The sequence below is a fragment of the Nicotiana tabacum genome, chromosome 22 (assembly GCF_000715075.1).
Source record: "Nicotiana tabacum cultivar K326 chromosome 22, ASM71507v2, whole genome shotgun sequence".
Taxonomy (NCBI): domain Eukaryota; kingdom Viridiplantae; phylum Streptophyta; class Magnoliopsida; order Solanales; family Solanaceae; genus Nicotiana; species Nicotiana tabacum.
The window spans coordinates 211,796,530-211,809,239 of record NC_134101.1 but is presented as its reverse complement, the minus strand read 5'-3'; the positions used below and the strand labels follow the sequence as shown (position 1 = coordinate 211,809,239).

The following is a 12,710-nucleotide window of genomic DNA, read 5'->3' as shown; positions in this document are numbered from 1 at the left end:
AGTCATCCTACCACAGAACCCATATGCTACCCTACCACTCTCCCACTTTGGTCATACTCATTCCTTTAAGCAGCTACTCAACTCCTGTTTCTCACCCTTGGCCTTCTAGAAAATTATCCACCGCGAGACACCTTCCACATGTCCTTCCTTATCCCTCGCCGCCCAGACGTTGCCTTAAGTCAAAATCTATCTCTATAGCCATCAAACCGATAGGCTGCTACCAACTTTAAACCCCTTCGAATATCATCTTCCTCGAGTCATCAACACCAGGAATATCAATTAAATCTTAAACCACCGCACACCACGATCTTTGATAGCCGATTCTCCGGCACTATTTCACACTACTCTTCCCCAAAGGCGAATTGAATAAAACCATAACACCGACAAACTTAACGTATTCAATAAGGACAAGGACACTACATCACCAATGTAAATTCCACCACGCTCGAAAATACCAAATCTCATTATTCCATCAACCCAAACCTGAATATTCATATGCCAATTATTCTTTCTCCGCCGGAAATAAAATATTGAATCTCTGAATCATGCACTGAGTAAAACTCCTTTCAGGTCATTCACTGCCCCAACACATAGATAAGCATCCCACCATCACATCAATATTATGTGATAACTACTCATGAGTATCATAGCAACATGTGCATAGCCTCAAAGTTATCATATGTACAACTACTAAGCAAAAATGACAGAATATCCTTCCGCAAGGCGACGACAATAGCCCAATAAACTACGCAAGGAGAAAGATCTCGTACCGCATCTTTAGTACCTTTACAGTTCCTCAATCTACGATCAATAGCAAGTGCTTCACGCCGCATAAAATTGAATAGGAAGATATGAAGGCATAAGTCTCAAAGGAATCAAATCGCACGATGAGGAATCAAGAAGGGAAGTGCTCCTAACAGCCCTGTAGTCTCTCGAAGATAAGTACAGACATCTCCGTACCGATCCGCAAGACTCTACTAGACTTGCTCATGACTCGTGAGACCTATGTGAATCTAGAGCTCTGATACCATGTTGTCACGACCCAAAATCCATTAAGGGTCTTGATGGAGCCGGACACCTCTGTCAAGTAAGCCAACACTAAATAGTTAATTAAATTCTCATTTTAATATTTTTGAAATCATAAATTTCCTTTATTTTAACTAGTAAAAAGATAAACTTTGCAGAATAATATATAATATTTTCAAATCTTAATACTGAATATCTCATAATCATCTCAGAACCCGGTGTCACAAGTGCATGAGCATTTACTAGGAATTAAAATACAAAACAATAACTGTCCGAAATATAAGGTTGGACAGAAGAGGAAATACAAATACTTTGAAAGAGACTCTGCTGGCTGCGGATCGTCTCATAGGATGCAGCTCACCTAAGTCTCTGTATCAACCATGTCCCTGCGCCCTCTAGGCCACTAGACATACATGTGCCTATACAACAAAAATGTACAGCAAGTGTAGTATGAGTACGAAAATAACGCGTACCCAGTAAGTATCCAGTCTAACCTCGAAGAAGTAATGACGAGGGGTCAACTTCGACACTTACTAGTGGTCCAATAATATCAGGTACAGTAAAGAAGTGAATGAATATGAGACAAAGTAAATATATGAAACAAACAAGTATAAAATACGTGGCACAATTCTCCTCTTTATAATTTTACTCGAGCTCTAAACTAGCAAGTTCCCTTTGTAACCGGAGCATATATATATTGATATAGTGGATTTAATCAAAGAAGTTGTCATGATTCAAATCAGGGAGAATCCCTCAGATACACTGGCTTCTTGCCAAATATTCCATGATTTCATGTATTTAACTCACTATGTGCAGGAATTACTTACCTCATAATGATGATGAACCCCCTCTTCAAAGGCTCCAAAAATCGCCCCTCCGGAGTGTAAATGTGAGAAAAATGAGCCAAAAACCCATTTTTTATAAAACACACTCCCCAACCTGACCTCTCGCACATGCGGTCTACCAGTCGCTTCTGCGGCTATGCACCTGCGAAAATTCCCATCGCAGGTGCAGTTTCGACTAAACTCAACCACGTTGCTTCTGTGGGCTGAATCCGCTCATTTGGTTCACTTCTGCGGAGCCCCGATCGCTCCTGCGGTCTCGCTTCTACGGGAGCTGTGTCGCACTTGTGCCCCAGCCAAGCCCAGTCCGATTCTGCTTCTGCAGCTTCCTTCCTGCTTCTACAGTCTCGCACCTGTGGTGTCCAATCCGCAGGTACGATTACACCAACAGTCCTCAACTTCAGCAGGTCTTCAACTTTAAACCTTGATCTGTTAACCATTCAAAATCAACCCGAGGCCTTCGGGACATCAAGCAAACATACCAACAAGTCCTAAAATACCATACGAACTTAATCAAACCCTCAAATCACATCAAACAATGCTAAAAATCACGAAACGCCCTCCAATTCAAACATAAAGAACTTGAAACTTCAATTTCTACTTTCGATGCTGAAACCCATCAAATCACGTCCGATTGACCTTAAATTTTGCACACAAGTCACATTCGATATTACAGACCTGCTCCAACTTTCGGAATCAGATTCTGACCTCAATATCAAAAAGTCAATTTTCGATCAAATTTCTCAAAACCTTCAAATTTCTAACTTTAGCCAAACGACTCCAAAATGACCTACGGACCTCCAAATCTACTTCCAGACGCGCTCTCAATACCAGAATCACCATATGGAGCTATCCCCAAACTCGGAATCCCAAACAGACATTGATTACTTTGAAATGCACTTCAACCCAAATTTATGAAATTCTTCCAAAATGCCAACTTCCACAATAGGCGTCGAAACGCTCTCGGGTCATCCAAAACCCGATCCGAATATATGCCCAAGTCCGAAACCATCATACAAACCTACTGGAACCTTTAAATTTCGATTCCGAGGTCATTTAATCAAAAATCTATCCTTAATCAATTCTTCCAACTTAAAGCTTCCAAAATGAGAATTCTCTTTCCAAATTGACTCCGAACTCCCTGAATTTCAGTTCCGACCACGCGTACAAGTCATAATAGCTGAAGTGAAGCTACTCATGGCCTCAAACCACCGAACGACGCGTCAGATCTCAAAACGACCGGTCGGGTCGTTACATTTTTATGCGGATGCATCCTGAAATAACAGTGTAGATGATGGTGAATGTTTATTGAATTTTTATGTTCTCCGACTAATTTTTATTCAGTTGATTAAGGAAGTAGATAGACCTTTTGTTTGAAAGATAAATGCTAAATATGTCAGCTTTAAAACATGGATTAGAAAGAGAGAAAAAGTGATTTGCAGTTAAAATGGAGATAGATGATGTAGAACTCATGCACAAGTAATGCTAAGGTACCTTTAGTGGTAGCAAATGGATTGTTGGGTTGTATTTGGGCTAGTTTAAATAGGTTGATCATTAAATGGGTCATTGCCTAATCATGCCCAAAGTTCACTTGGATCAAGATGGACTGGGTCAATATGGACTAAACAATGGGTCGTAACCCAATCCGCCCAAATTGACTCAAATCTTGCAATATTCTCAACATTTAAACAAGCATATACAAAAATTATCTTATGTTTTGGAATAAATATCAATTCATACCAAATGATTTCTTTCTTCAATTTATGTGGGGTGGGGGTAGGGGAGGTGGCTGGGGTGGTGGGAGTTGGTGGAGATGGAGAATGTTGAAAAAAAAATTGGAAAATATTTTCCCTTCTCTTTCTCTTGATGGGGAAAATATTTTTCAAATATTTAAACCAATCAAACATGAAAAATTAGAAAATATTTTCCAGCACATGGGTCAAGATAGAACTATAAGATTGAGCATAAAAATGGTCAAGGTTGGACATCATCATGGGTCTAGTTGGCTGATGATTTTTGATGGGTTAACATGAACTAGCCCAAAACAACAAAATTGTTCTAACCCGAACCCATTAAAACTTGGGCGAGTTAAATAAAGGAATTTTTACCTCCTATAGTAAAGGTTAACACCTTATTTATTTTAAACAAATACCATTTAAACAAATTATATTCTATAGATACCTTTTAAGGTTTATAGCAAAATATTTAATTTTGGTTACCTCCTAGCCCTAAGCCACTAAATACGCTATTCAGTTACACTATTTTCTTTCTCTCTCTACTTTGATATATCTCATTCTCTTCCCCTATCCCATTAAAATTTCCGCTCTCCTCCTCCTTCTAATGGCATCTTCTCAACTGAAAAATCCAGCGACCAGCAGCACAACAACAACATACCCTAACCTGAAGACCCAATCATGTCGAAGCAAATCCACGAAATCGTTGGTGATTATCTCGTCGTATTCCATCGTTGAAGACCCAATCTCACCAAGTTTACAATGCTTGACTTCATCACATATTTATCTTTCATTGATGCTTGGACTTCATTCCATGCGGATAACTAGGCAAGCAGCCAATTAAGTTTCGATTTAATATTCTGTAAGTTCCGGTTCAATTAGCGTTCTGCAAGATCTTTGAAGATGGAAGGACTATTTGGCTACAAGGCGGGAATTAGGGTTTGTTCTTGAGCAAAGATGACGGAGTTTTGGGGCTGAGCAACTTGATTTTCTGTTAATATATTTCAATGTATTTTCAACGTATCATGCTGTATTTTCATGTATTTTATTGTATTCATTGTCTTTTTCTATTATAATTTAATGTATCTCGTTGTATTCCGTGTATTTCATTGTATTCCTTGTCTTTTTTTTCATTATTTTTTCAATGTATCCCATTGTATTCTATGTATTTTATTGTATTCACTGTCTCGCTATATGCCATGAATGTATTCATATATTTTTTAATTAATATAATTTATGTATTCAGATGTATTATATAATTTCTCTGAAGATTGCTATATGTTTGGGGTATTTTTCAGTTGAAAATCTTTTTTATAACCAGAAATACAAATTTTGTGTGTTATAATTGAGTTTATTGAGTTATATTAGGAGTCGATTATGTTAATTGATACACTTTCCGTTTAAAAATAGTGTAAGCCCCTGTTTCACGCCGTGAATACAGTAATTTGTCCAGCTGTAATCCCATGTTTCACGCGATGAATATAGTCGAATACACTAGAATACAACAACTGATTAGCTGGACTTCCCTGATTCACGCCTATTTTTGCTACTGTATTCATGAATACAATAGCTTAAATACATCAAATACATCTTATAACCACAGAAAAGATATCTATAATCCGTAATATAGCAAATGATAACTATAGATGACTAATTACTACTAAAAGATAGTGCTTTATGAAAATTTCCCTTAAATAAAATGGGTTTGGATTAGTTTTGCGTACCTTTAGTGGATTTTCAATATGAGGCCTTTTTCATTGAATGAAAATCCTATTGCACGAGTGTTCTACCACTTTCCAAAGGGTGAAATTAAAAAATAGCCAGATTCACAAATGGTCATTCAAAAATAGCCATATTTTTAAAAGTAATCAAAATTTAGTTATTTTTTATGTAAAGATAAATCTGAACGAAAACACTGTTCAAAATTCGGAAAAATACTCTAGTATAATATACTGGAATTCTAGTATATTATACTGGAGTTCCGCTATAACATACTGAATCTCCAGTATAATATACTGGAGTTCCAGTATAATATACCGATCCAACAGAGTATTATACTGGAACTTTCCGCGTATTGAAGTTCCAACATAATATGCTGAATTTCATACACAGGTGCACCGATTTCTAATATATTATGCTGGAACTTTCCGTGTTGTAGCAAAGTAATGACTATTTTTAAATGACCAATTCAAAAATTGACTAGTCCGTGCTATTTTGACCTTTCCAAAAGGCCCTTCGTGACTAATCAAGGTCCGACATGATCTGCAAGGCGAAGTAACACCAATTTCTAACTGGTAAGCTGCAATAACAACTTACTAGCAAATAAAGCAGAGAACTTTTTGTTTTTTTCTATTAGAGTAGTGAAAGTCGCAAGCTTATTGTAGTCAGTCCTAAGGAAAAAACCTCGGTACTAGCAACATCACATCATATAGAATACCGATTGACAAGCATTCAAGTCTATCTTATAGTTTATGTTGATGATCTCATTGTTTCCGCGAGCGCATCCTTTATTTCCAAGCTTTATTTCTATCGTAATTTTTCCATCTTGGCGCCTCGCCTATTCATTCTTTTTTGGGGTGTATACATTTTTGGGGTGCATCGACCCGGGGAACTTTGAGGACAACTCTTTTCTTTTGAAAATAAAATAAAATAAGTTTTTCTATTATATTGAGGGATCAAGGAAGGGAAAGGGAAAAGGGGGACAGTGAATTGAACCAATATTAATCCAGAAGAACAAGTAAAATCTCTGTTTCCTTGTATTACAAGAAAGTAAAACATTGTACCAAAGCTTTCTATTAGTGCTAGGAAAGTTAGAACACATTGCAATCATGTTAAACTGTGCATTTTTCTTTGATAACTCCATTGGGAGTATCAGTAATCACAGTCAAAGTAGGCTTCTCATTTGTGAGAACTTCAACAGGTATCAGAAGAGGCTCCAAGGAATCTACAATATCTCTCATTAAAGGTCGTGCTTTTGGGTTGCGATTTAGGCAATGATAAGCAAGCATTGCAGCTTTATGAACAGCTTTTATGGGATAATCTCCATCGAGTCTTGGATCTATAACGTTGAGCAACTTTTTCTTTTCTCTAAGCAATGGTAGAGCCCAATCAGTAAGGTTTTGTTCTCGGGCTGGTTTGGATTTGTCAAGTGATTTTCTTCCTGTAAGAAGCTCGAGTAGAACTACACCAAAACTATAAACATCACTCCTCGGAGTCAAATGACCTGCAGATAAAGTGCAGGCATTAACTGTGATAAAGATATAGAAACAACATTAGGTGAACCTGTGAATATCATTCAAGGATGATAGTATGACTATTCCTGATTCGAGGGTCTATCGGAAGCAGCCTCTCTACTCCTCCGGGTAGGGGTAAGGTCTACGTATACACTACCCTACCCAAACCCCACTTGTGGGATTCCACTGGGCTGCTGCTGTTGTTGATGACAGTATGACTATCATGATTCTGTCGGCACTTCTTTGCCAAAGACATCGACTATGTATTTTCAGCTTCGACACTTCTATCCGAACACATAACTACGTATTCTTAAATTCAATCCAGCATTTAAAAAGTGCTTCTCATCATGTGGTGCTTAAAAGATCCTCAAATTTAGCTAAGCCAAAGGGCTCTATGCTGTTTTAATCGGATGTTATTTTGCACATATGCTATTAAGAGAGACGATAGGTTTCCAAAGAAAGATTAGCTTACCTGTCATAATATATTCAGGGGCAGCATATCCATAGGTTCCCATTATGCGAGTAGAAACATGAGATTTGTCCCCAACTGGTCCATCTTTTGCCAGGCCAAAATCAGAGAGCTTAGCATTGTACTCCTGTATGTGTAAAAAACTTCCGCGTATTATCCCTCAAAGCTGAAAAAATTGGCATGAAATGATGCATGAATGAAATTTAGATGTAGAAAACTTACCACATCTAACAGGATATTAGATGTCTTAAAATCACGATAAATTACAGGTTTCTCGGCTTCATGCAGAAAAGCAAGTCCTTTAGCTGCACCAAAGGCAATCTTCATTCTAATGGACCATGGAAGAGGAAGTAACACTCCTGCAACCAAAAAAACCTCGCATAAGCATCGTGGCATCTAATACGACTAACCAAAAACCAAAGGCAAATTTCAAATTTGAAAACAGGATAACGTAGATAAGAAACATCCATTCATGTAAATATAAGCGCAACTTAATCAATACTACCGTTTACTAAACACTCTTGGTAAATCTCGAAATAAGTAGTTCCCATCAACCTTTCTAATGAGGGAACATATCTTGAGGAATCTATGCTTCAGAAACAATTCAAATGCTTTAAAAGTTTGTTCTCTGCTTCAAATGTATAGTCTACAAGGTAAAGGTAAAAAACCAAGTGGTAACATAAGAAAATGTAATTCTGATTATATTACAAGAAGAGATTCTAGGCATGCTGACTGCAGATAAATTTGAAAGCTAGTTGTCCAGATTCCAACATTTTCTTGATCAAGCCAATGCGGAAAACAACTTGTATTATCCTCAAACGGTAGAGGGGAAATTAATTATGAAAGAGGAGTCATAAAGATATAAATTCTTTTTCTTCTTTAAGAAAATTAGTGTTCAAGAACCCTGTCCAATAAGGTGAGCAACATGATAACTTAATGCTTGAGCAATGGATAGAACTTATGCAAAAATATACCAATCATTTTAGGGTAAAAGGTACTCAAGTATGCAGGTGAAATTCTTGAAATAGACATGTCTTACAAATTAATTTTCATTTTACACTTTCTCATATAGAAACAGAAAGAAGGGAGCCTTGGCGTAACTGGTAAAGTTGCTGCCATGTGACCAGAAGGTCATGGGTTCGAGCTGTGAAAACAGCCTCTTGCAGAAATGCAGGCTAAGGATGTGTACAATAGACCATTGTAGTCTGGCCCTTCCCCGGACCCCGCGCATAGGGGGAGTTAGTGCACCGGGCTGTTTTTTTTTTTTTAAAGCAGAAACCATGTAAGATTAAAAGGTTTTCTCCAGAGGAGAAAGTTTTCTTTTGCAGTGAAGAGTAGGGGGATCACGATTAGTCATTACACAAAATGACATTGATTGAATAGGGTCAGAAAGGGGCCACATATGCACTGATCCAGAATATCATGGAAAAGCTTTTCTTTTCCTTCTTTTTCCCTTTTGCTTTTACATTTTAGGAGGTATTCAAGACAACATTATTTGAAAGTAGCTCCACTTAAAGATACTATCATAGTTTACGCTTGTCCAATGGTCCCCCTTAGGCAAAACTGTCACTTCCCATGCCTGAGAAAAATGAACACTAATCATAGCATAGCTTAATGGGAAATGATATCATGAAAGTACATCCAGACTCATGTTAGAGCTTGGAGATAGAGGGTAGGACGGATTTCAAATTAGAGTACGGGCACGCCAAGTTAAAAAAAATAATAGTTAGGTGGAAGGCTTAGGAGGAATGGGATCAGGATGCACTTCAAAAGTTTTTCCTAATGTCCAGATCAGCCAATCTCCGAATGTGTCTCGAACAACTTTCTTCTAAAACCCTTTCAGTATTATGAATACAGATCATGAAAATGAACATCTAAAGTATAACATTCTAGAAAACGAACTGAAAATACTTACTCGAGAACAAATTGTTTTCTACACTTCCCCGAGCCATATACTCGTATATAAGAACCCGATGATCAGCTTCACAGCAGTAACCGATCAACTTTACCAAGTTTGGATGCGAAAGTTGGCCAAGAAATATCACTTCAGCCTAACAGATGCAAAAAAAGAGGAGTGAAAAATCTGTTCAGACAATTAGAGAAAACTTCAAAACCTCATGCAAATTTTTTTGTCAGGCTAATTACCAGCCATTCCCTGTGGCCTTGATAACTATTATCTCCATCATGAACCTTAACAGCAACTGTAATTTGTTGGAATCCTTCCCTTAAATCTTCAGTAATATATCCTTTATAAACATTACCAAATCCTCCTCCCCCCAGCATGTAATCTTGTCTAAAGTTGCCAGTCATTATCTTAAGTTCATCGAAAGAGAACGCAATCAATGGATTTGTAGCTGAACTACGGCGCAAGTCTTCTACTTCTTCAGGATTTGAAGGCATCTTAGTATGATCTATCCTTGCTTTTTGAGATGGACTCTGACCCTTAGGAGACTCTGAAAGGAAGTTAAAGTGCAAAGCGATATATTCACCATTGTTAACATTTATTTGAATAGTTCATGAATCAAGAAGACAACTTTTAAGTGGTTTATCTCTTTCTCAAATTACCTATCAAGTAAAGCATCAGATAATCTAATGACGTGAGAAACCTGGTAAAAAGCTCTAATTATAATATTGTGCATGTTAAGGATGCAACATAAAAAATTCTGTTTTATAGTGTTATTCCAGATCACATTGATTAAACAATTTAAATAACATGCACCACATTAGGCCCTTTCCCGAACCCTGTGTGAACGCGAGATGCTTTGTGCACCGGGCTGCCTTTAAATAACATGCATCTTCTTTTGATATTCAGCTAAAAAAATTAAATTGACACCAAAAATGAAAGCTACCTGTTAATTTAAAATAGAAAATAATTGATTCGAGAACATAAAACTTAGTAGGTCCTGTAGACTGTTTAGTCACAAAAATGCAGCAATTACTCTAAAAATTATAAGAAAACCATTCCGTTTAAGTACATATTATGCAGAGTAAAGATTTTTTCCACTCCAACCTATAAACTGTTCATGTCAAATTTGAAACATCCTTATCCATTTCATGGAAAGAAAAGCCATTTCATTCAAGTACATATTATGCAACATAAAGATTTTTTTCCCCTCTTAATATCTGAACCGTGAAGGGGAGACTTGGCGTAACTGGTAAAGTTGTTGTTATGTGACTGGAGGCCACGGGTTCGAGACGTGAAAATAGCCTATTGCAGCAATGCAGGGCCTGGCCCTTCCCCGGACCCCGCACATAGCGGGAGCTTAGTGCACCGGGCTACCCTTTTGGCCTCTTAATATCTGAACCGTCCATGAGTGAAAAGTTAAGCAAATTATAAGGTGCATAATTTCGATAGGATTGATATATATATAACAAAATTGGTACTCAAGGGCTAAAGAGTTCTCCTCTTGAGGCATACATAGATGAACCAAAAAGAAGAAAACAGAAATTATAAAGGCAGAGCACTTGCAATTTGCAAAGCTTTTGAATTTTGCAGTGGACTGAAAGTCTGAAACTAGTATATGAATTGACAGTTGAAACTATAAAGTCCAATTCTATTATTAAGAGTTAAAAGATGAAAAGGTAAACTTTAATCAAGGATATGTTATAGGATTTGAAACAAAGTAGTAAAATTAATTAAATAAAAGCCAAAAGATGAAAAAGAAAACCAGTATATAGAAGAGTCTTGAAAGCAGAAACCCCTTTCTTTTTTCTATTGCAGTTCTTGCCAAGTATAAGGAAACTATTGAAAATCCAAATACTTAGAAAATAAACGTGGAAAAGAGAAAAGAATCTTAATATATTCTTTATCTTAGAGTGTGTTAAAATTTAAAAACACTACTATTTATTACTGTAGAAAATAAAGGGAACATTGGAAAAATCGTCCAAGAATAAAGATCATTAAAAGAGCCAATAAAAAATAAATTAAGACCAAGAATTATTAAAAAGAGAACTAAATACAACATAGGAGTCGCAAAAGCCAGAGAATTATTAGTCCTCTGCTTTGGAAAAACAAAATGAATACGTCAGAGCGAAAAATAGCAGAAACAGAAACATAGAATATATAGATAAAACATAGTGAGCTAATGATCAAATACAAAATAGAAGGAAACAAGACTTTAGGAGAAAGACTGACCAGATTTTGCATTAGAAGAGACTCTGTATATTGAAGGTTGCCCTCCACAGCAGCAATTACCCATTTTAGAACACAGCCAAAGTAATTAAACAAACCCCACTTTCTCAAAAACCGAACCGACCCATTACAACTCACAAAAAAACCAGGCTAAAAACGCAGATAAACAAGATAATTAGCCTAAAACCAAAGAAAAAGAAAAGATTTTCAGAGGGAAAGAAGTGGAAAAAGTGAATGGGAACTCAATGAAGAAATGAAGTAACTAATAATAGTAGCTAGTTCGTTGCATATTTGAGTGTGAAAACTGAAAATGGATTTTATTTCTTTTTCAAGGTGACAATGATGGAGAGAAATGAGAAGAAAGTGGGGGGTTTGTGAGTGGAAGTGGTGTTGTGTTGTCTTTAACAAGAGAAGGCTAGTTGTATTGTTGTTGGGATTTTTTTGTGCGCCTTCACTTTCACTATTTCTGTTGGGTGATCTTAGTGCGTCCACCCTATTTAAAATGGAAAAAAGAAAACTTATTCAGACTTTTATATTCTTATCAAATCATATATCTATATCTATATTATATTAAAAAGAAAGTAGCGAAGCATGTGGTTAAAACAAGTGACAATCTAAAATGAAGTCACTTGACAATTGTAAGACAACATTAATAATTATAAATTATAAATTGAACATAATTAATGGAAGTAGTTTAATGAATCCTATACATAATCTAAATAGATCGTAGAAAAATCTATATTTTTTTTCTTCAAAGTGAGAAAATAAAGTAAGCATTAATTAGAGAAAAGAATATAAGAAAATAGTATTAAACATAGGCAGAATTGATAGTTAATATAATATAGATTTTATATCATTGTAAAATATTATATCTTCTATATTATTTCTTTAAGTACAATCTATGCAAAAGCTTTTTCCTTTTGAATAAACGTTCTTCAAAATTTTTAAATTAATACTTTGAGTAAATATAGGTAGGAGAAAAAGGTATGAAATATTCTATTGACATTATCGTAAAAATGAAAGAAAAAATTTCTTTTTGAAACATGTGATAGACTAAAAGTCCAATAATAACTAAAAGAAAAAATCATTATGGCATAATAATATATGATCACTGATATGTAAATCTATATAATTAAAGTTACAAAAATCATACCAATTTTATAAGTCTTTCATCACACAAATAAGGAAAAGATTAGGTAAAGTTTTAATTTACCTTTAATTTTAAACTTAAATAAATCTAGATTTTGATTTACGGATGTTGATGCACAGGAATAA

At 35.9% G+C, this 12,710-nt stretch overlaps 1 protein-coding gene across 2 annotated transcripts; it reads right to left on the bottom strand.

The window, feature by feature from the left end:
- Positions 1-6,310: 6,310 nt before the first annotated feature.
- Positions 6,311-11,881, bottom strand: LOC107805167 (putative serine/threonine-protein kinase PBL16). 2 transcript variants are annotated; one of them, XM_016629159.2, is made up of 6 exons: positions 11,439-11,881; positions 9,449-9,756; positions 9,219-9,354; positions 7,526-7,662; positions 7,307-7,430; positions 6,311-6,824 (listed from the first exon to the last, which is right to left on the bottom strand). In XM_016629159.2, the coding sequence occupies exons 1-6, from the start codon at positions 11,500-11,502 to the stop codon at positions 6,433-6,435; spliced, it is 1,161 nt and encodes a 386-aa protein (XP_016484645.1). In that variant the 5' UTR covers positions 11,503-11,881; the 3' UTR covers positions 6,311-6,432. The 2 variants fall into 2 exon arrangements, with proteins under 2 accessions (XP_016484645.1, XP_075100234.1); XM_075244133.1 differs by lacking the exon at positions 11,439-11,881 and adding an exon at positions 10,972-11,393.
- Between the last annotated feature and the right edge of the window lie 829 nt (positions 11,882-12,710).